At 63.5% G+C, this 26,215-nt stretch overlaps 4 protein-coding genes across 5 annotated transcripts in view; 2 read left to right on the plus strand and 2 right to left on the minus strand.

Annotated features, from left to right (window-relative positions):
- Positions 1-26,215, plus strand: part of LOC138734368 (class I histocompatibility antigen, F10 alpha chain-like) — a 77,720-nt gene that overhangs the window by 29,413 nt on the left and 22,092 nt on the right. The gene's annotated exons all lie outside the window — the stretch shown is intronic.
- PFDN6 (prefoldin subunit 6) lies at positions 36-4,417 on the minus strand. Of its 2 annotated transcripts, none has more exons than XM_069882019.1 (5): positions 4,412-4,417; positions 2,437-2,500; positions 2,248-2,318; positions 712-836; positions 36-616 (listed from the first exon to the last, which is right to left on the minus strand). In XM_069882019.1, the coding sequence occupies exons 2-5, from the start codon at positions 2,498-2,500 to the stop codon at positions 508-510; spliced, it is 369 nt and encodes a 122-aa protein (XP_069738120.1). In that variant the 5' UTR covers positions 4,412-4,417; the 3' UTR covers positions 36-507. The 2 variants fall into 2 exon arrangements, with proteins under 2 accessions (XP_069738120.1, XP_069738119.1); XM_069882018.1 differs by lacking the exon at positions 4,412-4,417 and adding an exon at positions 3,126-3,202 and having other exon boundaries at positions 2,437-2,513.
- B3GALT4 (beta-1,3-galactosyltransferase 4) lies at positions 4,223-8,583 on the plus strand. The gene has a single exon (XM_069881919.1). The coding sequence runs from the start codon at positions 4,223-4,225 to the stop codon at positions 5,615-5,617; it is 1,395 nt and encodes a 464-aa protein (XP_069738020.1). The 3' UTR covers positions 5,618-8,583.
- Positions 8,486-26,192, minus strand: WDR46 (WD repeat domain 46). Its single transcript, XM_069881920.1, has 15 exons — positions 25,965-26,192; positions 25,564-25,644; positions 23,797-23,909; positions 22,352-22,439; positions 22,193-22,254; positions 21,375-21,479; positions 19,036-19,186; positions 16,119-16,254; positions 15,122-15,221; positions 14,880-15,033; positions 11,993-12,143; positions 10,584-10,678; positions 8,993-9,088; positions 8,792-8,893; positions 8,486-8,688 (listed from the first exon to the last, which is right to left on the minus strand). The coding sequence occupies exons 1-15, from the start codon at positions 26,190-26,192 to the stop codon at positions 8,572-8,574; spliced, it is 1,779 nt and encodes a 592-aa protein (XP_069738021.1). The 3' UTR covers positions 8,486-8,571.

The raw sequence follows: 26,215 nt of genomic DNA on the forward strand, positions 1-26,215 counted from the left end.
TGGAACCCCCAAACTGGGACCCCACTCTTCCCAGGCTCTGTTTCGGGGGGCTTTAATCCGAATTAAGGGGGGTTTGGGGGGTTCAGGGAGAGTTTGGGGTGCAGGGAAGGGCTTGGGGTGCAGGGGGAGAAGGTTTCGGGGTGGGGGGGATGTTGGGGTGCAGGGGGGAGCCCCCAAATCGCTGCCCCCCCCCCCGCAGCAGCGCAATGGGACACGACGGGCAGCGCTGCTGGGGGCTCCGTTTTGGGGGGCTTCAATCCGAATTAAGGGGGGGTTTGGGCGTTCAGGGAGAGTTTGGGGTTCAGGGAAGGGCTTGGGGTGCAGGGGGAGAAGGTTTCGGGGTGGGGGGGATGTTGGGGTGCAGGGGGGAGCCCCCAAATCGCTGCCCCCCCCCCCCGCAGCAGCGCAATGGGACACGACGGGCAGCGCTGCTGGGGGCTCCGTTTTGGGGGGCTTCAATCCGAATCAAGGGGGGGTTTTGGGGTACGGGCCCCCCCCAAAACCCTCTCAGCCCTTCCCCTGCGCCCGTTGCAGCTCCTGCTGCAGCCGCCCCAGCGTCTCCCGCTGCTGCTCCGAGCGCCGCTCCAGCTCCTGCATCTGCTGCTCGTAGCGCTTGCTGCTCCCAGCCAGGGGGGGAGAGGAGGATTTCAGGGGGGTCCCCGGGTTTGGGGGGGCCCTGAACCCCCAAAACCGCCCCCTCCCGGTACCCACATCTCCCCGCTGATGTATTCCAAGCGCTTCCCGACGGTGGCTTTGGCCTCGTCCAGCTCCTGCTTCACCAGCACCGGCCCCAGCAGCTTGAAAATGGTGTTGGAGTCATCGAGCAGAGCCAGCTCCTGGATTTGGGGGGGCACGGGGGGGGCCTCAGTAATTTGGGGGGGGGTCCTGAGGGGTTTGGGGGGGTCCTGAGGGGGTCCTGGAGGGGTTTCGGGGGCACTCGGGGGGCCTGAGGGGATTTAGGGGGGGGTCTTGTGGTCTCCTAAGGGGATTTTGGGGGGCCCTGGGGGTTTTGGGGGGGGGGGCAAATTGGGCTTTGAGGGTTTTGGGGGGGGTAGGGGCTTTGGGGGTGCCCTGAGTGGTGTTGGAGGCATCGAGCAGCGCCAGCTCCTGGATTTGGGGGGGGCCTCAGTAATTTGGGGGGGGTCCTGAGGGGTTTGGGGGGGGGTCCTGGAGGGGTTTGGGGGGCACTTGGGGGGCCTGAGGGGATTTGGGGGGGGTCTTGTGGTCTCCTAAGGGGATTTTGGGGGGCTCTGGGGAAGTTTAGGGGGGCCCTGGCGGTCCTGGGGGGGTCCTAAGGGGGCACAACAGGGTTCTGGGGGGGCTTAAGGGCTTTGGGGAGGTCTTGGGGGGGGCTTTTGGGGTGCCCTGAGTGGTGTTGGAGGCATCGAGCAGTGCCAGCTCCTGGATTTGGGGGGGCACGGGGTGGGTCCTGAGTAATTTGGGGGGGTCCTGAGGGGTTAGGGGGGATCCTGGAGGGGTCCTGAGGGGTTTGGGGGGGTTCTGAGGGGGTCCTGGAGGGGTTTGGGGGGCACTGGGGGGGCCTGGAGGGGATTTAGGAGGGGGTTTTGTGGTCTCCTAAGAGAATTTTGGGGGGCCCTCGGGGTTTTGGGGGGGTCCAAAGTGGGCTTCGAGGGTTTTTTGGGGGGGCTAGGGGCTTTGGGGGTGCCCTGAGTGGTGTTGGAGGCATCAAGCAGCGCCAGCTCCTGGATTTGGGGGGGCACGGGGGGGGGGTCCTGAGTAATTTGGGGGGGGTCCTGAGGGGTTTGGGGGAGTCCTGGAGGGGTTCGGGGGGCGCATGGGTGCTCCTGGGGGGGTTTGGGGGGCCCTGGGGGGCCCCCGAAGGGATTTGGGGGGGTCCTGGGGAGTGGGAGGGGGATTAGAGGGACCTGGGCGGGGGGTTGGGGGCCCCCAGGTGGGTTTGGGGGTGCAAGGCGGGGGGGTCCTGAGAGGGTTTTGGGGGTCCTGAAGTGTCTGGGTGGACCTTGAGGGGGTTGCAGGGGGTGCTGAGATGTTTGGGGGGGGGTCCAGGGGGGATTTGGGGTGCCCTGAGGGGTTCGGGGGGGGGGGGGCACAGGGGAGGTTTTTGGGGTGCACGGAAGGGGCCTGGGGGGGGGAGTTTGCGGGGGTCCTAGATAGGAAGAGGAGGCTTTGGGGGGGTTCTGAGGGGTTTGGGGAGGTCCTGAGGGGGGTTTGGGGGGGTCCTTTAGGATTTGGGGGGGTCCTGAGGGGATTTTGGGGGGCCCCCACCTCTTTGACAATGGTGTTTTCCATCAGCTGCGTCTCCAGCTTCTGCCGCGCCGACACCGAACGGGACAGGTCTGGGGTGGGGGGGAGGAAAAAAAAAAGGGGGGGGGCTCAAAAGAGGGGAGGGGACCCCAAAAACGGGGGGGGTTTGGGGTGTAAAGAGGGGATTTTGGGGGTGCCCCCCCCCAGTACCTTTCTGGAGCTGCTGGTATTTCTCCACCTCCGCCTGCAGCTTCTTCTGGATCGGCTCCGCCATGGCGGGGGGGGTGCTGGGGGGGGGGCACCCCAAATCCTAAAGGACCCCCCGCAGGAACCTCAAAGCCCCCCCAAACTCCCCATCTGACCCCCCCCAAACCCTCATTCCCACCGCTCAGAGACCCGCTCAGCCTCATAAGCCCCCCCCCAGGCCCCCCCAAACCCCCACTCTCACCCCTCAGAGCCCCCCCCAGCCCCATAACCCCACCCAGGGCCCCCCCAACCCCCACTCCCATCCCTCAGAGCCCCCCCCAGCCTCATAACCCCCTCCAGGGCCCCCCCTTCCTATGTCGTAGAGCCCCCCCAGCCCCACAAGCCCCCCCAAACCCCCATTCCCACCTCCTAGACCCCCCTCCAGCCCCATAACCCCACCCAGGGCCCCCCCAAACCCCCATTCCTATGTCCTCGAGCCCCCCCCAGCCCCATAACCCCCTCCAGGGCCCCCCCAAACCTCCACTCCCACCCCTCAGAGGCCCCCTCAGCCTCATAACACCCCCCCGGGCCCCCCCAACCCCCCCTTCCTATGTCCTAGAGCCCCCCCAGCCCCACAAGCCCCCCCAAACCCCCATTCCCACCCCCAGACCCCCGCTCCAGACCCATAGCCCCCCCCCCGGGCCCCCCCAAACCTCTCCACTCGCCGCGCGCGGCACCCGGTCCCGCCCGCCACTTCCGCCCACGTGACCCGAGGCTAAGCCACGCCCCCTCCTCCGCGTCCTTTCCACCAATGGGCGCGCTCCCCTTGCGGCCAAGCCACGCCCCTTCCTTAAATAGACATGGAGCTAAGCCCCGCCCCCTCTCGCCCCTCCGCCAATCGCCGCCGCGCTCCGCCCAGGCCACGCCCCCTCCCCGCGCGCGCGCGCCCTGCTCTGAGGGGCCTGGGGGGGGGGGAGGGGGGAGCGAGGGGGCGGCGGGACCCGGTAAGGGGAGAATTGAAGGGGGGGGGCAGCCCTTGAGGGGTATTTGGAGGGGGGGGCAGCCCTTAAAGGGTATTTGGAGGGGAGGGGGCAGTCCTTAAGGGGTATTTGAGGAGTCCTTAAGGGGTATTTGGAGGGGGGGCAGCTCTTAAAGGGTATTTGGAGGGGGGGGCAGCCCTTAAAGGGTGTTTGGGGGGGGGGGCAGCCGTTAAAGGGTATTTGGAGGGGGGGGGCAGCCCTTAAAGGGTATTTGGAGGGGGGGGCAGACCTTAAAGGGTATTTAGAGTGGGGGGCAGCACTTAAAGGCGATTTGGAGGGGGGGGCTCAGCCCTTGAGGGGTATTTGGAGGGGGGGGCAGCCCTTGAGGGGTATTTGGAGGGGGGGGGCAGCCCTTGAGGGGTATTTGGAGGGGGGGGCAGCCCTTGAGGGGTATTTGGAGGGGGGGGCAGACCTTAAGGGGTATTTGGAGTGGGGGGAGCCTTTAAGGGGTATTTGAAGGGGGGGGGCAGCCCTTTAAGGGGTATTTGGAGGGGGGCTCAGCCCTTGAGGGGTATTTGGAGGGGGGGGCAGCCCTTTAAGGGGTATTTGGAGGGGGGGGCAGCCCTTTAAGGGGTATTTGGAGGGGGGGGCAGCCCTTAAGGGGTATTTGGAGGGGGGCTCAGCCCTTGAGGGGTATTTGGAGGGGGGGGCAGCCCTTAAAGGGTATTTGAGGAGGGGGAGCAGCCCTTAAGGAGTATTTAGGGGAGAGTGGCAGCTGTTAAGGGGTATTTTGAGGGGGGGGTTCATCCCTTTCGGGGTACAGGGGGGGGATGCGTGGGTGCGGGCGGCGGGGGGGGCGCTGGGCAAGGCGAGGGGCTGCGCTGGCCCTGGGGCTGGTGGCCCTGGGGCTAGTGGGGGGGGGTGGGGGCGAGGAGCTGCTGGCGGCGGCGCTGGCGGCCTTGGGGGGGTGGGGGGGTTGGGGGTGGGAGCCCCCCGAGATCGGGGAGGGGGCTGGGGACTGGGGGGGCGCTGGAAACGGGGCAGGGTTGGCAAGGGCTGACACCCCAATCCTGCCAGGAGCCCCCCAAGTCCCACTAGGAGCCACCCAGCTCCCCCCAGGACCCCCCCAAATCCAACCAGGAGCCCCCCAGCTCCCACCAGGACCCCTCCAAATCCAACCAGGAGCCCCCAATCTCCTCCCAGGACCCCCCCAAATCCCACCAGGAGCTCCCATCCTGCTCGAAGCCCCCCAGCTCCCCCTGGGATCCCCCCAGATTGGCCCAGGACCCCTCCAAATCCAACCAGGAGCCCCCCATCTCCTCCCAGGACCCCCCCAAATCCCCCCAGGAGCCCCCCCCGACCTCCCAGCCGCCCCCCGGGTGCTGCTGTCCCCCGCTCCCTGCTCGGAGCCCTCCCCGTTCCTGCTGGTGCTGGTTCCCAGCGCCCCCTCGCACGCGGCGCGCCGCCAGGCCATCCGCGACACCTGGGGGGGCTCGGGGGGCCCCTCCGCTCGCACCCTCTTCGTGGTGGGGGAGCCGGGGCCAGGATCCCCGGCGGGGGCGGCGGCGCTGCTGCAGGCCGAGGCCGAGCGGCACGGGGACCTGCTGCAAGGCGCCTTCGCCGACGCTTACGCCAACCTGACGCGCAAGACGCTGCTGCTGCTGCGCTGGGCGGCCGCCCGCTGCCCCCGCGCGCCCTTCGTCCTCAAGGCCGACGACGACGTCTTCGTCAACCTCCCCGCGCTCACGAGCTACCTGGCGGCGCTGGGGCGGCCGCGGCGCCTCTACCTGGGGCGGCTGCACTGGCGCGTCCGCCCCGAGCGGGACCCCCGCGCGCGGCACCACGTGCCGGCCTCGCTCTACCCCGCGGCGGCCTTCCCGCCCTACTGCAGCGGCACGGCCTACGTGCTGTCGCGCGACGCGGTGGCGGCGGTGCTGGCGGCCGCCCCCCGCGTGCCCTTGGTGGCCCCCGAGGACGTGTGGGTCGGGCTGTGCGCCCGCCGCGCCGGCCTCAGCCCCCGGCACTCGGCGCGCATGGCCGGAGCCGCCCGCTTCCCGCTCGACGCCTGCTGCTACGGCGAAGTGCTGCTCAGCGCCCACCGCCTGGGCCCCCAGGAGCTGCGGCGAGCGTGGCGCCTGCGGCAGAGGGGCTGCAGCGCCTGGCAGAGGGCCCTGGGCGTGCTGCGCTGCAGGGCGCTGGCCGCCGCAGACACGCTCTGGCACTGAGGGGGGGGCGGCCGCGACGAGGAGCTGCAGCCGTGATGAGGAGCTGCAGCCGCAATGAGGAGCTGCAGCTGCGACATGGATGATGCAGCCGAGATGAGGAGCTGCAGCCGGGACGAGGAGCTGCAGCCGAGATGAGGACGATGCAGCCGCGATGAGGAGCTGCAGCCGGGACGAGGACGATGCAGCTGAGATGAGGACGATGCAGCCGCGACGAGGACGATGCAGCTGAGATGAGGAGCTGCAGCCACAACGAGGATGATGCAGCCGGGATGAGGAGCTGCAGCTGCAATGAGGAGCTGCAGCCGGGATGAGGAGATGCAGGCGCGATGAGGAGATGCAGCCAAGATGAGGAGCTGCAGCCGAGATGAGGAGCTGCAGCTGCGATGAGGAGCTGCAGCTGCGACAAGGGTGATGCAGCCGAGATGAGGAGCTGCAGCCGCGATGAGGAGCTGCAGCCGAGATGAGGAGCTGCAGCTGGGACGAGGAGATGCAGGCGCGATGAGGAGATGCAGCCGAGATGAGGAGCTGCAGCCAGGACAAGGACGATGCAGCCGGGATGAGGAGCTGCAGCCACAACGAGGATGATGCAGCCGGGACGAGGATGATGCAGCCGGGACGAGGATGATGCAGCCGGGATGAGGAGCTGCAGCCGGGATGAGCTGCAGCCGGGATGAGGAGCTGCAGCCACGACGAGGACGATGCAGCCGAGATGAGGAGCTGCAGCCATGACGAGGACGATGCAGACGCAACAACGCAGCTGAGACAAGGATGCTGCAGCCCAGACACTACAGCTGAGATGAGGATGTGTGGCTGAGATGAGGAGCTGCAGCGGAGATGATGCAGCCAAGATGAAGATGCTGCTGCTGAGACGCTGCAGCTGAGACAAGGACAATGCAGCGGTGAGGAGGACGCTGCAGCTGAGCTGTTGCAGCTGCAAGGAGGACAATGCAGGTGAGATGCTGCAGCCGAGACACTGCGGCTGAAATGAGGATCTGCAGTGGAGATGCGGGCGATGCAGCCGCGACAAGGACGATGCAGCCAAGATGAGGAGCTGCAGCCGAGACGAGGACGATGCAGCCGCAACAATGCAGCTGAGACAAGGATGCTGCAGCCCAGACACTACAGCCGAGATGAAGATCTGCAGCTGAGATGAAGATCTGCAGCGGAGATGCGGGCGATGCAGCTGCGATGAGGACGATGCAGCCAGGACGAGGACAGTGCAGCCGAGACAAAGATGCTGCAGCTGAGGACAGTGCAGCTGGGAGGAGGGCACTGCAGCTGAGACGAGGAGTTGCAGCTGAGACGAGGAGCTGCAGCTGAGATGATGCAGCCGAGACAAGGATGCTGCAGCTGGGAGGAGGATGATGCAGCTGCGAGGAGGACAGTGCAGCTGAGACGCTGCAGCTGAGACGACAACGCTGCAGCTGAGATGAGGACAATGCAGCGGTGAGGACACTGCAGCTGAGATGCTGCAGCTGAGACAAGGATGCTGGGATGAGGATGCTGGAGCTGAGATGCTGCAGCCAAGACGAGGACAATGCAGCTGAGAGGAGGACGCTGCAGCTGAGAGGAGGACGCTGCAGCTGAGATGAGGATGCTGGAGCCGAGACGCTGCAGCCGAGATGAGGACGCTGCAGCTGGGAGGAGGACGCTGCAGCTGAGATGCTGCAGCCAAGATGAGGACAGCGCAGCTGGGAGGAGGACGCTGCAGCTGAGCTGACGCTGCAGGGGATGCTGCAGCCCTGGGCCGCAGCGCCTGGAAGGAGCAGCCGCGGAGCAGCGGGGACGAGGACGCTGCGGGGGGCTGGACGCAGCCGAGGGGCCGCGGTGTCCCCAGTGGCGGGGACGAGGACGCCGAGTGGCCTCGAGCAGCCCCAGCGCCGCAGCGACCCCCGGGCCTGGGGCATCGCGTGGGGACAAGGACAGGGACAAGGACCGAGCTTGGTGCCACCACAGGGACAAGGACAGAGCCTGGTGACAGAGCTTGGTGCCATCACATGGTGACAAGGACGGAGCCTGGTGACAAGGACAGAGCTCGGTGCCACCACCTGGTGACAAGGACGGAGCCTGGTGACAAGGACGGAGCCTGGTGACAGAGCTTGGTGCCATCACATTGTGACAAGGACGGAGCCCGGTGCCATCACATGGTGACAAAGACAGAGCCTGGTGACAAGAACAGAGCTGGTGCCACCACCCGGTGACAAGGACGGAGCCTGGTGACAAGGACAGAGCTTGGTGCCACCACCTGGTGACAAGGACAGAGCCTGGTGCCATCACATGGTGACAAGGATGGAGCCTGGTGACAAGGACAGAGCCCGGTGCCATCACATGGTGACAAGGACGGAGCTGGTGCCACCACATGGTGACAAGGACAGAGCCCGGTGCCATCACATGGTGACAAGGACAGAGCTGGTGCCACCACATGGTGACAAGGACAGAGCCCGGTGCCATCACATGGTGACAAGGATGGAGCCTGGTGACAAGGACGGAGCTGGTGCCACCACCTGGTGACAAGGACGGAGCTGGTGCCACCACATGGTGACAAGGACAGAGCCCGGTGCCATCACATGGTGACAAGGATGGAGCCCGGTGACAAGGACGGAGCTGGTGCCACCACCTGGTGACAAGGACGGAGCCTGGTGACAAGGACAGCTGGTGCCACCACCCGGTGACAGGGAAGGAGCCCAGTGGCCACCGTGTCCCCATTCCCGGGCAATAAAGGCTGTGGTGCAGGTGGCCCCGTGGTGGCCCTCGGCTTGGAGCGGGGACAGGGCTGGGGACCCTAAAAATGGGGAGGGGGCACCTTGGGGACCCCAAAAATGGGGGGGAGGGCACCTTGGGGACCTTTCAATGAGACCAGAACACTCCTTGACGCCTTGGGGAGCCCCCCCCCAATATGGGGGGGACACACACACCATGTTGACACTTCGGGGGGCCCCCCCCCAATAAAACAATCACTTCTTGAAGCGCTCGAGCGCCCCACGTTTCGGGGGGACGGGGGGGGCACCCCCTTTTTTCTTCTTCTCCTCCTGCTGCTGCTGCCGCTGCTCCACGCTCTCCCGGATCACAGCCTGGAATTAGAGGGGGGGGGTGAATTTTAGGGTGGGGGGGGGATGAATTGAAGGAGGGGGGGGTCCCCAAGAATTTTGGGGTTCGGGGGGGTCCCGTACGCACCCGCTGCTCCTCGTGCGCCACCTGCCGCTTGCGACGTTGCGGGGCGCTGCCCTTGGCTCGGCGCCGCGGCCGGAACGGGGCTTTGGCTTGGGGGTCAAACCCCTAAATTTTTTGGGGGGGGGTGGAAAAAACCGATGAATTGGGGTTCAGGGAACCCTAAAATGTCATATTAATTTTTCTTGGGGGGGGTGGGGGGGTTACCAGGCGCTCGATTCGCTCCTCGCGTTTCTGCTGCAGGGTGGCCGTGTCCACGCGGCCCAGCTCGGAGGGGTCCAGGGTGATGAGCTCCGCCGGGATCTGGGGGGGCAGCAAGGGATTTGGGGGGGTCACGAGGGGATTTGAGGGGGTCTGGAGGGATCTGGGTGGGTCACGAATGATTTTGAGGGGTTCAGGAGTGGATTTACGGGGGTCTGGAGGGATTTGGGGGGGTCAGGAGTGGATTTGAGGGGGTCTGGAGGGATTTGGGGGGGTCACAAATGATTTTGAGGGGTTCAGGAGTGGATTTAGGGGGGTCTGGAGGGATTTGGGGAGGCATGAGTGGATTTAGGGGGGTCTGCAGTGATCTGGGGGAGTCAGGAGTGATTTGGGGGGGTCAGGAGTGGATTTTGGGGCTGAGGGTCCCCATTTTTGAGGTGGAAATCATCCTTGGGAGGGCCGAGGGTCTCATTTTAGGGTGGAAATCCTGATTTTTGGGGCCGGTGGGCACGTTTTGGGGTGGAAACCCCAGTTTTTGAGGCGAAAACTCCAATTTTTGAGGCGGAAACCCCAGTTTTTGAGGTCGAAACCCCCACTTTTGAGGTCGAAATCCCCATTTTTGAGGTGCAAACCCCAATTTTTGGGGTGGAAATCCCAGTTTTGAGGCGGAAACCCCCATTTTTGAGTCGGAAATCCCCATTTTTGAGGCGGAAATCCCAGTTTTTGAGGTGGAAATCCCCATTTTTGAGGTGGAAATCCCAGTTTTTGAGGTGGAAACCCCCATTTTTGAGGCGGAAACCCCAATTTTTGAGGTGGAAACCCCCATTTTTGAGTTGGAAACCCCAGTTTTTGAGGCGGAAATCCCCATTTTTGAGGTGGAAATCCCCGTTTTTGAGGCGGAAATCCCAGTTTTTGAGGCGGAAATCCCAGTTTTTGAGGCGGAAACCCCAGTTTTTGAGGTGGAAACCCCAGTTTTTGAGATTGAAACCCCAGTTTTTGAGGCAGAAACCATAATTTTTGAGGCGTAAACCCCCATTTTTGAGGTGGAAATCCCAGTTTTTGAGGCAGAACCCCCCGTTTTTGAGGCGGAAACCCCCAGTTTTGAGGCAGAACTCCCCATTTTTGAGGCGGAAACCCCCATTTTTGAGGCGGAAACCCCCGTTTTTGAGACAGAAACCCCCATTTTTGGGGTGGAACCCCCTATTTTTGAGGCGGAAACCCCCATTTTTGAGGTGGAAACTCCCATTTTTGAGGCAGAAACCCCCATTTTTGAGGCAGAAACCCCCATTTTTGAGGTGGAAACCCCCAGTTTTTGAGGCAGAAATCCCAATTTTTGAGGCGGAACCCCCGGTTTTTGAGGCGGAAACCCCCGTTTTTGAGGCAAAACCCCCCATTTTTGAGGCGGAACCCCCAATTTTTGAGGCGGAAACCCCAGTTTATGAGGCAGAAACCCCAATTTTTGAGGCGGAAATCCCAATTTTTGAGGCGAAAACCCCCATTTTTGGGGTCCTGCTTTTTGCCCCCCCTCATTTTTCGCCCCCCACCCCGTTTCTTGCCCCCCTCCTTTTTACCCCCCCCCCTTTAACCCCTTCCTCACCTTCTCCAGCAGCGCCTTCACCTCCCACTCCTGGCGCTGCCGCCGGCTCCGATACGGATTCACCTCCAGAGCATCCGGGTTCGGCTCCCCTGACCCTGGGGGGGGGTAATTAAAGGGGGAGGCAATTAAAGAGGGGCAATTAGAGAGAAGGGGCAATTAGAGATGGGGGGGCATCAATGGAGGGTTCCCGGGCCCCCCTCCCCCTTCCCTTCCCCTCGGATTGGGGCAAAGGCGGGGGGGGGGGGTCAGTAGGGCTGGGGGCTAATTAGTGGGGGGGGGGGGGGTTAATGAGGGGGTGGGGGGTAATTAACAAGGGGGTTGGGGGCATTTTAGAATGGGGGGGCAATTTGGGGGTTGAAAGGTCCCATTTTGAAGGCAAAAGGCTCCATTTTGGGGGTGGAAATCCTCGTTTTTGGGGTGGAGATCCCTCTTTTTAGGGGCTGGGGGCACCTTTTGGGGTGGAAATGCTCATTTTTGGGGTGGAACCCCCCATTTTTGGTCCTGAGGGGCACATTTTGAGGTGAAAATAACCATTTTTGGGCCTGGGGAGACACATTTTGGGTTGTAAATCCCTATTTTTGAGGCTGAGTGTCCCATTTTGGGGTGGAAATGCCCATTAGTGGGGCTGGGGCTCCCATTTTGGGGTGTAAATCCCTATTTTTGGGGTGGAAATCCCCATTTTTGGGGTGGAACTCCCCGTTTTTGGTGCTGAGGGGAACATTTTGAGATCAAAATAACCATTTTGGGGGCTGAGGATCCCCATTTTTGGGTGGAAATGCCCATTTTGGGGTGTAAATCCCTGTTTTTGGGGTTGGGGAGGCCCATTTTGGGGTGGAGATCCCCATTTTTGGGGCCGGGAGGCACATTTTGGGGTAGAAACGCCCATTTTTTGTGTGGAAATCCCCATTTTTGGAACTGGGGGGCATATTTTGGGGTGGAAATGCCCATTTTCGGGTCTGAGGGTCCCATTTTTGTGTGGAAATGCTCATTTTTGGGGTAGAAACCCCCATTTTTGGTGCCGAGGAGCACATTTTGAGGTGAAAATAACCATTTTCAGGGCTGAGGGTCCCCATTTGTGGGTGGAAATGCCCATTTTCTGGGTGGAAATGCCAATTTTGGGGTGTAAATCCCTATTTTTGGGTGGAAATTCCCATTTTTGGGGCTGGGGGGCATATTTTGGGGTGGAGACGCCCATTTTTGAGGCCAAGGGTCCCACTTTTGTGCGGAAATAGCCAGTTTTGAGGCAGAAATCCCCATTTTTGGTGCTGGGGGAGCATATTTTGAGGTGAAAATAACCATTTTGGGGGCTGAGGATCCCCATTTTTGGGTGGAAATGCCCATTTTTGGGGTGGAAATCCCCATTTCTGGGGCTGGGGGGGCCATATTTTGAGCCGGGGGGGGTCTCTTACCCGGCACGAGGAGGCTGGAGAAGCCGCTGCCGTGCCCCACGCCCAGGACGTCCTCGAAGGGGCAGAAGCTCAGGGCGAGGGGGGGACACGGGGGGCGATGGCGCAGGAACGGCCGGGGGGGGGGCAGCGCCGCCCCCACCCCCTGGAACACCTGGAATTGGGGGGGGGGGGACAGGTTAGGAGGGGCAGAAACATTGAGGGGGGGGGATATGGGGCTCAGGGGCACATTTTGGGGTAAGGGGGGTCCCATTTGGGCTTGGGGATCCCCATTTTGGGGGGCTGGAGGGCCCATTTTGAGGAATAAATCCCCAGTTTGGGGATTAGGGGGCACATTTTTGGGTGGAAATTCCTATTTTTGGGTCTAGGGACAGAGTTTTGAGGCTAAGGGTCCCCATTTTAGGGGCTGAGGGCCTTATTTTGGGGTGGAAATCACAATTTTGGGGGCTGAGGGGCCAGATTTTGGGGTGCGAATCCCCATTTTTAGGGCTAGGGGCACATTTTGGACGGGAAATGAGCATTTTTGGGGCAAGAGCATCCCATTTTGGGATGGAAACCCCCATTTTTGGGGAGGAAATCCTCATTTTTGGGGCTGAAGATCCCGTTTTGAGGTGGAAATGCCCATTTTTGGGGTGGAAACCCCCATTTTTGGGGTGGAAACCCTCATTTTTGAGGCTGAGGATCCTATTTTGAGACAGAAATGCCCATTTTTGGGGTGGAAACCTGCATTTTTGGGGCGGAAACCTTCATTTCTGGGGCTGAGGATCTCATTTTTAGGTGGAAATGCCCATTTTTGGGGTGGAAACCCCCATTTTTGGGGTGGAAACCCCCATTTTTAGGGCTGAGGATCCCATTTTTAGGTGGAAATGCCCATTTTTGGGGCAGAAATCCTCATTTTTGGGGCTGAGGATCCCATTTTTAGGTGGAAATGCCCATTTTTGGGGCAGAAATCCTCATTTTTGGGGCTGAGGATCCCATTTTGAGGTGGAAATGCCCATTTTTGGGGTGGAAACCCTCATTTTTGGGGCTGAGGATCCCATTTTTAGGTGGAAATGCCCATTTTTGGGGCAGAAATCCTCATTTTTGGGGCTGAGGATCCCATTTTGAGGTGGAAATGCCCATTTTTGGGGTGGAAACCCTCATTTTGGGAGTGGAAACCTTCATTTTTGGGGCTGAGGACCCCATTTTGAGGTGGAAATGCCCATTTTTGGGGCTGGGGAGGCACATGTTGGGGTGGAAACCCTCACTTTTGGAGTGGAAACCCTCATTTTTAGGGCTGAGGACCCCATTTTGAGGTGGAAATGCCCATTTTTGGGGTGGACACCCCCATTTTTAGGGCTGAGGATCCCATTTTGAGGTGGAAATGCCCATTTTTGGGGTGGAAACCCCCATTTTGGGTGCGGAAACCTTCATTTTTGCGGCTGAGGATCCCATTTTGAGGTGGAAATGCCCATTTTTGGGGCTGGGGAGGCACATGTTGGGGTGGAAACCCCCATTTTTGGGGCGGAAACCCTCAGTTTTAGGGCCGAGGATCCCATTTTGAGGCGGAAATGCCCCTTTTTGGGGCCAGAGATCCCAATTTTTGGGGCTGGGGGAGCACATTTTGGGGTGGGAATCCCCATTTTTGGGGTGGAAACCCTCATTTTTGGGGCTGAGGATCCCATTTTGAGGTGGAAATGCCCATTTTTGGGGTGGACACCCCCATTTTTGGGGCGGAAACCCTCATTTTTGGTGCTGAGGATCCCATTTTGAGGTGGAAATGCCCATTTTTGGGGTGGAAACCCCCATTTTTGGGGCTGAGGATCCCATTTTGAGGTGGAAATGCCCATTTTTGGGGTGGAAACCTGCATTTTTGGGGCAGAAACCTCCATTTTTGGGGCTGAGAATCCCATTTTTAGGTGGAAATGCCCTTTTTGGGGGCTGGGGAGGTACATTTTGAGGTGGAAATGCCCATTTTTGGGGCAGAAACCCTCATTTTTGGGGCTGAGGATCCCATTTTGAGGTGGAAATGCCCATTTTTGGGGCAGAAACCCTCATTTTTGGGGCTGAGGATCCCATTTTGAGGTGGAAATGCCCATTTTTGGGGTGGAAACCCCCATTTTTGGGGCTGAGGATCCCATTTTGAGGTGGAAATGCCCATTTTTGGGGTGGAAACCTGCATTTTTGGGGCAGAAACCTCCATTTTTGGGGCTGAGAATCCTATTTTTAGGTGGAAATGCCCTTTTTGGGGGCTGGGGAGGTACATTTTGAGGTGGAAATGCCCATTTTTGGGGCAGAAACCCTCATTTTTGCGGCTGAGGATCCCATTTTGAGGTGGAAATGCCCATTTTTGGGGCAGAAACCCTCATTTTTGGGGCTGAGGATCCCATTTTGAGGTGGAAATGCCCATTTTTGGGGTGGAAACCTGCATTTTTGGGGCAGAAACCTCCATTTTTGGGGCTGAGGATCCCATTTTTAGGTGGAAATGCCCATTTTTGGGGCTGGGGAGGCACATTTTTGGGGCAGAAACCCCCATTTCTGGGGCAGAAACCCTCATTTTTGGTGCTGAGGATCCCATTTTGAGGTGGAAATGCCCATTTTTGGGGTGGAAACCCTCATTTTTGGGGCTGAGGACCCCATTTTGAGATGGAAATGCCCATTTTTGGAGTGGAAACCCCCATTTTGGGTGCGGAAACCCTCATTTTTGGGGCTGAGAATACCATTTTGAGATGGAAATGCCCATTTTTGAGGTGGAAGCCCCCATTTTGGGGCCTGAGGATCCCATTTTGAGGTGGAAATGCCCATTTTTGAGGTGGAAATGCCCATTTTGGGGGCTGAGGATCCCATTTTGAGGTAGAAACGCCCACTTTGGGGGCCGGGATCCCCATTTTTGGGGCTGGGGGGGTCCCACCTGCACGACGTCTCCGCAGGCGGCCGCCAGGAGCCCGCGTTGGCTGAAGGCGACGTCGGTGGCGCCGAGCGGCAGCAGCAGCTCCTGCACCGGGTTCAGCGTCCGCAGGTCGAACACCCGCAGCTTGCGATCCAGCCCCGACGTCGCCATGTACCTGAGGAGGCAAAAAAATAAAAGAATGACACCCCCCCCCCCCCAAAAAAAATCAACCCGGGGCCCCCTAACATCGTCCCCAAGCTCACGTGCCGCTGGGGTCGACGTCGAGCGCCCGCACGGCGCCGCGGTGGCAAAGCATCCGAACCAGCGGCTCCGGAGCCTTCGGGCTCCACAGCGTCACCGTCCCTGCAAAACCGGGGGGGGCAGAATCACGGGGGGGGGAATTGGGGGGGCACGAAGGGGTTTGGGGGGTCAGGAATGGGTTTGGGGGGTCAGGAGTGGGTTTGGGAGGGGCCTGGATGAGATTTGGGGGGGCAGGAATGGGTTTGAGGGGGTCAAGAATGGGTTTGGGAGGGGCCTGGATCAGATTTGGGGGGCGGGATTGGGTTTGGGGGATCAGGAATGGGTTTGGGAGGAGCCAGGATCAGATTTGGGGGGGCATGATTAGGGTTGGGGGGGCAGGATTGGGTTTGGGGGGGGCTGGATGAGATTTGGGGGGGCAGGATCAGGTTTGGGGGGTCAGAAATGGGTTTTGGGGGGCCTGGATCAGATTGGGGGGGGCATGAAGGGGTTTGGGGGGTCAGGAATGGGGTTGGGGGGGCCAGGAATGGTTTTGGGGGGGCCAGGAATGGTTTGGGGGGGGCCAGGATGAGATTTGGGGGGCAGGATCAGGTTTGGGGGTGGCCTGGATGAGATTTGGGGGGGCAGGAATGGGTTTGGGGGGGGTGCTGGATAAGATTTGGGGGGTCAGGATCAGGTTTGGGGGGTCAGAAATGGGTTTGAGGGGGTCAAGAATGGGTTTGGGGGGCATGATCAGGTTTGGGGGGGCCAGGAATGGTTAGGGGGGGTCAGTGGGTTTTGGGGTGCCCTGGAGTGGCTTTGGGGGGTCCCAAAGCTGATTTGGGGGGGTCAAGAGTAGGATTTGGGGGGTCAAAGCCTGATTTGGGGGGGGGTCAGTGTGTTTTAGGGAGGAATTACAGGGTCTAGGAGCGGATATGGGTTTCGGGGGGGGGGGGGTGTCAGTGGGGTTGGGGGGGTCAGTGGGTTTCGGGGTGCCCCGGGGGGGGGTTTTGGGGTCCCCACCGTTGCCGTGGCCCAGGTGGACGACGGCGTTAGCCGGGTTGTGGCCCATGGCCGCCGGGCGCCCCCCCCGCGTGCACAGAGCGGCCACCTCGGCCCCCACCGACACGTCCAGGTACTGCAGGAACCCCGACGCGTCCTGGGGGGGGGAAAGGGGGTCACCCCAAAACCAAGAGGGGACCCCAAAACCTGCTAACCACCCCCCACCCCGTTCAAACACTCCCAGCCACTCAAGAACCATCTGCCCCCCACCGGCAAACCTATCCCGAGCCCCTAAAGTCACCTCAGGACCCCCCCAAATCCACCCGGACCCCCCCAAATCACCCCCAGGGCACCCCAAATCCACCCTGCACCCCCCCAGGGCACCCCAAATCCACCCTGCACCCCCCCAAATCACCCCCAGAGTACCCCAAATCCACCCAGGACCCCCCCAAATCACCCCCAGGGCACCCCAAATCCACCCGGGACCCCCCCAAATCACCCCCAGGGCACCCCAAATCCACCCTGCACCCCCCCAAATCCACCCTGGACCCCCACAATCACCCCCAGGGCACCCCAAAACCTCGTGCCGCCCCCAAACCCCCTCCTGGTGCCCCCAAACCCCTCCTGGTGCCCCCAAACCCCCTCCTGATGCCCCCAAACCCCCTCCTGGTGCCCCAAAACCCGCTCCTGGTGCCCCCAAACTCCCTCCTGATGCCCCCAAACCCCCTCCTGGTGCCCTCAAACCCCATCCTGATCCCCCCAAACCCCCTCCTGATACCCCCAAACCCCTCCTGATGCCCCCAGACCCCCTCCTGATGCCCCCAAATGACTCTAGGACCCCCCAAACCCCCTCCGGATGCCCCAAACCCCCTCCGGATGCCCCCAGACCTCGTCCTGATGTCCCCAAACCCCTCCTGATGCCCCCAAATGAATCTAGGACCCCCCAGACCCCCTCCTGATGCCCCCAAACCCCATCCTGATGCCCCCAGACCCCCTCCTGATGCCCCCAAATGACTCTAGGACCCCCCCAAACCCCCTCCTGATGCCCCCAAACCCCATCCTGATGCCCCCAGACCCCCTCCTGATGCCCCCAAATGACTCTAGGACCCCCCAAACCCCCTCCTGATGCCCCCAGACCCCCTCCTGATGCCCCCAAATGACTCTAGGACCCCCCCAAACCCCCTCCGGATGCCCCAAATCCCCTCCGGATGCCCCCAGACCTCGTCCTGATGTCCCCAAACCCCTCCTGATGCCCCCAAATGAATCTAGGACCCCCCAGACCCCCTCCTGATGCCCCCAAACCCCCTCCTGATGCCCCCAGACCCCCTCCTGATGCCCCCAAATGACTCTAGGACCCCCCAGACCCCCTCCTGATGCCCCCAAACCCCATCCTGATGCCCCCAAATGACTCTAGGACCCCCCAGACCCCCTCCTGATGCCCCCAAACCCCATCCTGATGCCCCCAGACCCCCTCCTGATGCCCCCAAATGACTCTAGGACCCCCCAAACCCCCTCCTGATGCCCCCAAACCCCCTCCTGATGCCCCCAAATGACTCTAGCACCCCCCAGACCCCCTCCTGATGCCCCCAAACCCCCTCCGGATGCCCCCAGACCTCATCCTGATGTCCCCAAACCCCTCCTGATGCCCCCAAATGAATCTAGGACCCCCCAGACCCTATCCTGATGCCCCCAAACCCCCTCCTGATGCCCCCAGACCCCCTCCTGTTGCCCCCAAATGACTCTAGGACCCCCCCAGACCCCCTCCTGATGCCCCCAAACCCCTCCTGATGCCCCCAAATGACTCTAGGACCCCCCAGACCCCCTCCTGATGCCCCAAACCCCCTCCTGATGCCCCCAGACCCCATCCTGATGCCCCCAGACCCCATCCTGATGCCCCCAAACCCCTCCTGATGCCCCCAAACCCCCTCCCGATGCCCTCAAATGACTCTAGGTCCCCCCAAACCCCCTCCTGATACCCCCAGACCCCCTCCTGATGCCCCCAAATGACTCTAGGACCCCCCAAACCCCATCCTGATGCCCCCAAACCCCCTCCCGATGCCCTCAAATGACTTTAGGACCCCCCAAACCCCCTCCTGATACCCCCAAACCCCCTCCTGATGCCCCCAGACCCCGTCCTGATGCCCCCAGACCCCTCCTGATGCCCCCAAATGACTCTAGGACCCCCCAGACCCCCTCCTGATGCCCCCAAACCCCCTCCGGATGCCCCCAGACCTCGTCCTGATGTCCCCAAACCCCTCCTGATGCCCCCAAATGAATCTAGGACCCCCCAGACCCCCTCCTGATGCCCCCAAATGACTCTAGGACCCCCCAAACCCCCTCCTGATGCCCCCAAACTCCTCCTGATCCCCCCAAATGACTCTAGAACCCCCCCAAACCCCCTCCTGATGCCCCCAAACTCCTCCTAATGCACCCAAATGACTCTAGGACCACCCCCAAACCCCCTCCTGATGCCCTCAAATGACTCTAGGACCCCGCATACCCCCTCCTGATGCCCCCAAACCCCCTTCTGAAGCTCCCGAATGACTCTAGGACCCCCCCAAACCCCCTCCTGATGCCCCCAAACTCCTCCTAATGCACCCAAATGACTCTAGGACCCCCGAAGCCCCCTCCTGATGCCCCCAAACTCCTCCTGATGCCCCCAAATGACTCTCGGACCCCCCAAAACCCCTCCTGATGCCCCCAAACCCCTCCTGATGCCCCCAGACCCCCTCCTGATGCCCCCAGACCCCCTCCTGATGCCCCCAAATGACTCTCGGACCCCCCCAAACCCCTCCTGATGCCCCCAAGCCCCCTCCCTGATGCCCCCAAGCCCCTCCTGATGCCCCCAAACCCCCTCCTGATGCCCCCAAATGACTCTCGGACCCCCCAGCCCCCCTCCTGGTGCCCCCAGCCCCCCCGTGTCCCCCCCCGGACGCACGGCGGTGGCGAGGAGGAAGTGGTAGGGCAGGAACTGGAGGCGCAGGACGCGGTGGCAGCGCCGCAGGCAGCTCAGCTCCAGCCCCTGGCGGTCGTAGACGTGGAGCCAGCGGCGCTGAGCCACCGCCAGCAGCGTCTCGGCGTGCAGCCACCTGCCCACGCCGAGCACACGCGGGTCAGAGCGCGGGCGCCCGCCCCGAGCCGCCGAGCCACACGCGCTCCACGGGGCCCTGGCTCCGCGTGTCCCTTCCCTGCACACGCGTGTCCCTGGCTCCGGGTGTCCCTGGCTCCACGTGTCCCTTCCCTGCACACGCGTGTCCCTGGCTCCGCGTGTCCCTTCCCTGCACACGTGTGTCCCTGGCTCCGCGTGTCCCTGGCTCCGGATGTCCCTTCCCTGCACATGCGTGTCCCTGGCTCCGGGTGTCCCTTCCCTGCACACGTGTGTCCCTTGTCCTGCACACGTGTGTCCCTGGCTCCGTGTGTCCCTGGCTCCACATGTCCCTTCCCTGCACACGTGTCCATAGCTCCATGTGTCCCTTCCCTGTACACATGCGTCCCTGGCTCCGTGTGGCCCTGGCGCCAGGTGTCCCTTGTCCTGCACACGTGTGTCCCTGGCTCCATGTGTCCCTGGCTCCAGGTGTCCCTTCCCTGCACACACGTGTCCCTGGCTCCGCGTGTCCCTGGCTCCACGTGTCCCTTCCCTGCACACGCGTGTCCCTGGCTCCGCGTGTCCCTTCCCTGCACACGCGTGTCCCTGGCTCCGCGTGTCCCTTCCCTGCACACACATGTCCCTGGCTCTGTGTGTCCCTTGTCCTGCACACGTGTGTACTTGGCTCCACGTGTCCCTGGCTCCGGGTGTCCCTGGCTCCGGGTGTCCCTTCCCTGCACACGCGTGGCCCTGGCTCCGCGTGTCCCTGGCTCCAGGTGTCCCTTCCCTGCACATGCGTGTCCCTGGCTCCGTGTGTCCCTGGCTCCGGGTGTCCCTTCCCTGGCTCCGCGTGTCCCTTCCCTGCACACGCGTGTCCCTGGTTCCATGTGTCTCTAGCTCCGTGTGTCCCTTCCCTGCACACGTGTCCCTGGCTCCATGTGTCCCTTCCCTGCACACATGTGTCCCTGGCTCCGTGTGTCCCTTGTCCCACAAACGCGTGTCCCTGGCTCCACATGTCCCTTGTCCTGCACATGTGTGTCCCTGGTTCCATGTGTCCCCGGCTCCGTGTGTCCCTTCCCTACACACGCGTGTCCATAGCTCCGCGTGTCCCTTCCCTGCACACGCGTGTCCCTGGCTCCGTGTGTCCCTTCCCTGCACACGTGTGTCCCTGGCTCCGGGTGTCCCTTCCCTGCACGTGTGTGTCCCTGGCTCCACGTGTCCCTGGCTCCGTGTGTCCCTTCCGTGCACGTGTGTTCCTTGTCCTGCACACGTATCCCTGGCTCTGGGTGTCCCTTCCCTGCACACGCGTGTCCCTGGCTCCGGGTGTCCCTGGCTCCAGGTGTCCCTTCCCTGCACACACGTGTCCCTGGCTCCATGTGTCCCTTGTCCTGCACACGCGTGTCCCTGGCTCCACGTGTCCCTTCCCTGCACACGCGTGTTCCTGGCTCCGTGTATCCCTGTCTCCGGGTGTCCCTTCCCTGCACACGCGTGTCCCTGGCTCCATGTGTCCCTGGCTCCACGTGTCCCTTCCCTGGCTCCACGTGTCCTTGGATCCATGTGTCCCTGGCTCCGGGTGTCCCTTCCCTGCACACATGTGTCCCTGGCTCCACATGTCCCTTCCCTGCACACGTGTGTCCCTTGTCCTGCACACGTGTGTCCCTGGCTCCGTGTGTCCCTGGCTCTGTGTGTCCCTTCCCTGCACACGCGTGTCCCTGGCTCCACGTGTCCCTTCTCCCACACATGCGTGTCCCTGGCTCCGCGTGTCCCTTGTCCCGCACACGCGTGTCCCTGGCTCCACGTGTCCCTGGCTCCATGTGTCCCTGGCTCCGCGTGTCCCCTCCCTGGCTCCGCATGTCCCTTGTCCCACACACAAATGTCCCTGGCTCCGCGTATCCCTTCCCTGGCTCCGTGTGTCCCTGGTTCCAAGTCTCTCTTGACCCACACACGCGTGTCCCTGGCTCCGCGTGTCCCTGGCTCCACGTGTCCCTTCCCTGCACACGCGTGTCCCTGGCTCTGTGAGTCCCTGGCTCCGTGTGTCCCTTGTCCCACACATGCACATCCCTGGCTCCGTGTCTCCCTTGTCCCGCACACATGCGTCCCTGGCTCCGTGTGTCCCCGGCTCCACGTGTCCCTTGTCCCGCACACGCGTGTCCCATGTCCCCGTGTGTCCCGTGTCCCCGTGTCACACTCACGTGACGTCGCTGACGCTCTCCATGACGTTCATCTCGCAGAGCAGCTCCTTGGTGACCCAGTCGAGAGCCGCCACGTGGCCCCTGCGGCCGCCCAGCAGCAGCTGCCTGGGGGGACAGGGGACAGCTGGGGGACACGGGGGGACACGGGGGGCAGGAGGGGGGGACAGGAGGGGGACAGGAGGGGAGACGGGGGGACAGGAGGGGACACGGGGGGACATGGGGGAGCAAGGAGGGGGGAAGGAGGTGACAAAAGGGGACAGGAGGTGACAAAGGAGGGACAGGAGGGGACAAGGAGGGGCACAAGGGGGACAGGAGGGGACATGGAGGGGCACAAGGGGACACGGGGGGACAGGAGGGGGACAGGAGGGGACGGGGGGGCACAAGGGGGGGACATGGGGGAGCAAGGAGGGGGGAAGGAGGTGACAAAAGGGGACAGGAGGTGACAAAGGAGGGACAGGAGGGGACAAGGGGGGGCACAAGGGGGACAAGAGGGGACATGGGGGGGACAAGGGGGACAAGAGGGGACACGGGGGGGCACGGGGGACAGGAGAGGATGAAGGGGGACAGGAGGGGACGAAGGGGGGACAAAAGGGGGACAGGAGGGGACACAGGGGGACAGGAGGGGACACGGGGGGGCACAAGAGGTGACAAGGGGGGACAGGAGGGGACATGGGGGGGCACAAGGGGGACAGGAGGGGACACAGGGGGACAGGAGGGGACATGGGGGGGCACAAAGGGGGGAAGGAGGTGACGAGGGGGGACAGGAGGGGACAGGGAGGCCGGGGAGGTGACAGGGGGGGTGACAGGGTGACACCCACCGCCCGTTGCGGCTGTAGCGCAGCCGGTAGGGTCCGAACTGTTCCAGGCGCAGCTCGAAGTGCTGGGGGGGGGACACAGGGACACAGGGGGGGGGGTCAGCGCTGTCCCCTGGCTGTGTCCGTGTGTGTCCCCACCCCCATTCCGTGTCCCCTCCCCACCTTGGCGGCGCTGGCGATGTCCACGGCGTCCGCGATGTCCCCTTGTGTCACCGAGCAGGGGTCCTCGTCGGGGTCCGGCTCCAGGAACCTGGGGGGGGGGACACGGGGGGGGTCAAGGGACGTGGGGGACGTTGAGGAGGGGACAAGGGACATGGGAGGGGATGGGGGGGTCAGGGGGACATGAGGGGGGACATGGGGGACATGGCGGGGGGGACAGGGGGACAGGGGAGGGGACCAGGAGGTGCTGGGGGGGGACAGGGGAACATGGGAGGGGACAGGGGGGACACGGCGGGGGACAGGGGACATGGGAAGGGACAAGGGAGAGGACGGGGGACACTGGGGGGACAGGGGGACACGGGGAGGGGACAAGAGACAGGGGAAGGGACAAGGGGACACAATGGGGGGACAGAGGATGGGACCAGGGGACACAGGGGGGGAAACAGGGGACACGGGAAGGGACAAGGGAGAGGACAGGGGGACACTGGCGGGGACAGGGGGACAGTGGGGGGGGCAAGAGACAGGGGAAGGGATAAGGGGACACAAGGTGGGGACAGGGGATGGGACCAGGGGACATAGTGAGGGGACAGGGGGACACGGGAGGGGGACAAGAGGCAAGGGAAGAGATAAGGGGACACAAGGTGGGGACAGGGGATGGGACCAGGGGACACTGGGGGGGGACAGGGGGACCCTGGGGGGGGGACAGGGGAGGGGACAGGGGAGGGGAAGGGACAAGGGGACACAAGGGGGGGACAGAGGATGGGACCAGGGGACACGGGGCGGGGGGACAGGGGACAAGGGAGGGGACAGGGGGACATGGGAGGGGACACTGGGGGGGGACAAGGGGAGGGGACCAGGAGACGCTGGGGGGGGACAGGGGGACACTGGGGAGGGGACAAGAGAGAGGACAGTGGGACACTGGAGGGGACACGGGGGGGGACAAGAGACAGGGGAAGGGACGAGGGGACACAAGGTGGGGACAGGGGATGGGACCAGGGGGCACGGGAGGACACAGGGGGACACTGGGGGGGACCAGGGAGAGGACAGGGGGACACTGGGGGGGACAGGGGAGGGGACAGGAGGACACAGAGGGGACATGGGAGGGGACACTGGGCGGAACAAGGGGACACTGGGGGGGACAGGGAGGTATTTGGGGGTCCCAAGGAGGAATCTGGGGGGGACGCAGGGGGTGGGGAGGGAATTTCGGGGTCCTGAGAGGGGAATTTTGGGGTTGGGGGGGGGGATTTTGGGGTTTGGGGGGGGATTTTGGGGGTTCGGGGGGGATTTTGGGGGTGCCGACCCCGCCTCCTGGGGCAGCGACGGCAGCGCCTGCGGGCAGAGACGCGTTTTGGGGGGGGCAGGGGGAGGTGTTGGGGTTCCCGGAGGGATTTTGGGGTTCGGGGAGGGATTTTGGGGTTCGGGGAGGGGGGATTTTTTGGGGTGCTGACCCCGCCTCCTGGGGCAGCAGCAGCTGCAGCCGCGCAGCCTTCTCGGCCGCTGCCTCCTCGCGGCCCTCCTCGCGCCGCAGGCGCCGCCGCAGCCGGGGGTCCCGCGCTCGGGGCTGGAAACCATAAAGGGGTGAGGGAGGCACCCCAAAAACGGACCCCCCCCTCCCAGCCCCTCAAACCTTCCCTCAAACCTCTCTCTTCCATGGTGACCCCTCCTCCTGCCCCCCCAAATCCCCCCCTGCCCCCCAGGTCCCCTCCTGCCCCCATAAATCCCCCCCCACTGTCCCCCAAATCCCCCCTCCTGCCCCCCCAAAACTCCCCAGTCCCCTCTTCTGACCCCCAAATCCCCCCCCGTTTCCCTCCTGCCCCCCAAATCCCCCCCAGTCCCCCTTACTGCCCCCCCAAAACTCCCCTGTGCCCCCACTTCTGACCCTCAAATCCCCCCCAGTTCCCCCTCCTGCCCCCCAAAACTCCCCTGTACCCCCCTCCTGCCCCCCAAAACTCCCCCGTGCCCCCACTTCTGACTCCCAAATCCCCCCCAGTCCCCCCTTCTGCCCCCCAAAACTCCCCTGTGCCCCCTCCTGACCCCCAAATCCCCCCCTGCCCCCCAAGGCTCCCCCGTGCCCCCACTTCTGAGCCCCAAAACTCCCCCGTGCTCCCACTTCTGACTCCCAAATCCCCCCCAGTCCCCCTTCTGCCCCCCAAAACTCCCCTGTGCCCCCTTCTGCCCCCCAAATCCACCCCTGCCCCCCCCAAACTCCCCCATGCCCCCACTTCTGACCCTCAAATCACCTCCAGTCCCCTTCCTGCCCCCCAAAACTCCCGTGCCCCCACTTCTGACTCCCAAATCCCCCTCAGTCCCCCCTTCTGCCCCCCCAAAACTCCCCCGTGCACCCACTTCTGACTCCCAAATCCCCCTCAGTCCCCCCTTCTGCCCCCCAAAACTCCCCTGTGCCCCCACTTCTGACCCTCAAATCCCCCCCAGTCCCCCTCCTGCCCCCCAAAACTCCCCCGTGCACCCACTTCTGACTCCCAAATCCCCCTCAGTCCCCCCTTCTGCCCCCCCAAAACTCCCCTGTGCCCCCTCCTGACCCCCAAATCCCCCCCTGCCCCCCCAAAACTCCCCCGTGCCCCCACTTCTGAGCCCCAAAACTCCCCCGTGCCCCCACTCCTGACCCCCAAATCCCCCCCAGCTCCCCCCCCGCCCCCCAAAACTCCCCTGTGCCCCCTCCTGCCCCCTAAATCCCCCCTAGTTACCCCTTCTGACCCCCAAAACTCCCCCATGCCACCACTTCTGACTCCCAAATCCCCCTCAGTCCCCCCTTCTGCCCCCCCAAAACTCCCCTGTGCCCCCTCCTGCCCCCTAAATCCCCCCTAGTTACCCCTTCTGAGCCCCAAAACTCCCCCGTGACCCCACTTCTGACCCCAAAATGCCCCCCAGTTCCCCTCCTGCCCCCCAAATCCCCCTCATTCCCCCTCCTCCTGCCACCCACCCCACACCTGCCCCCCAAATCCCCCCCAATTCCCCCTCAACCCCCCCAGTTCCCCCCTCCTGCCCCCCAACCCCCCCCAGTCCCCCTTCCTGATCCCCAAAACCCCCTCGTTCCCCCCCTCCTGCCCCCCAAATCCCCCCCAGTTCCCCTCAAACCCCCCAGTTCCCCCCCAATCCCCCCTCCTCCTGCCCCCTAAATCCCTCCAGTTCCCCCCTCCTGCCCCCCCAAATCCCCCCCAGCCCCCCCTCCTCCTGCCCCCCCGCCCCCCCCTCACCGCTTTGCCTCCCCCCCCCCGCAGGAACCGCTTCAGGCGGGGCCGGGGCAGCGGGGGGGGCCCCGGGAACGGGTCCTTCCTCTGCGGAGACAACGGGATGTAACGGGACGGGGCGGGGGGGGCACCGGGAACCCCCCCTACACCCCCCCCCGCAAATCCGGGATGCCCCCCCTTCCCTTCACCGGTACCGGGACCCCCTCCCCATCGCGGGATTCCCCCCTCCCGCCTCCCTCCGGTACTGGATCCTCCTCCCCGCTACCGGGACCACCCCCCCCATCCCCACTCCGGTACCGAGACCCCCTCCCTGGTACCGAGACCCCCTCCCCGGTACCGGGACTCCCCCAATCAGGGGTCCCCCTCCACTCCCGACCCCTCCCCACGCGTCCTGCGCCCCTCCCTACCCCGGAGAGGACCCCAGGCCCCCCCCGGGCCCCGCCGAGGCCCCCGGTGCCCCCGCTCGCCGCCGCCGCCGCCATCCCCGCCACGTGCGGCCCGCGCCGCCGCCGCTTCCGGCACCGCGACCAATCGGAGAGCGCGGGCGACCGGAAGCGCGAAGCCGGCGCCGCCATGTTGGGTGAGGGCAGCTTGGGGCGCTGGGAGGGGGGGTGGGCTTGAAGGGGCGCCGCCATGTTGGGTGAGGGCAGGAGGGGAG

The sequence above is a fragment of the Phaenicophaeus curvirostris genome, unplaced genomic scaffold (assembly GCF_032191515.1).
Source record: "Phaenicophaeus curvirostris isolate KB17595 unplaced genomic scaffold, BPBGC_Pcur_1.0 scaffold_73, whole genome shotgun sequence".
Lineage (NCBI taxonomy): Eukaryota > Metazoa > Chordata > Aves > Cuculiformes > Cuculidae > Phaenicophaeus > Phaenicophaeus curvirostris.

Bases quoted from the DNA above. Each gene is read 5' to 3' on its own strand.
- PFDN6 (XM_069882019.1), bottom strand. From the start codon at position 2,500: ATGGCGGAGCCGATCCAGAAGAAGCTGCAGGCGGAGGTGGAGAAATAC. The intron at 2,319-2,436 runs GTACTGGGGGGG...CCCCCACCCCAG, and splicing joins ATACCAGCAGCTCCAGAAAG to ACCTGTCCCGTTCGGTGTCG. The intron at 837-2,247 runs GTGGGGGCCCCC...CCCCAAATCCAG, and splicing joins AAAACACCATTGTCAAAGAG to GAGCTGGCTCTGCTCGATGA.
- B3GALT4 (XM_069881919.1), top strand. From the start codon at position 4,223: ATGCGTGGGTGCGGGCGGCGGGGGGGGCGCTGGGCAAGGCGAGGGGCT.
- WDR46 (XM_069881920.1), bottom strand. From the start codon at position 26,192: ATGGCGGCGCCCCTTCAAGCCCACCCCCCCTCCCAGCGCCCCAAGCTG. The intron at 25,645-25,964 runs GTAGGGAGGGGC...TTGTCTCCGCAG, and splicing joins GGCCTGGGGTCCTCTCCGGG to AGGAAGGACCCGTTCCCGGG. The intron at 8,894-8,992 runs GTAACCCCCCCA...CAAAAAATTTAG, and splicing joins AGGAGCGAATCGAGCGCCTG to GGGTTTGACCCCCAAGCCAA.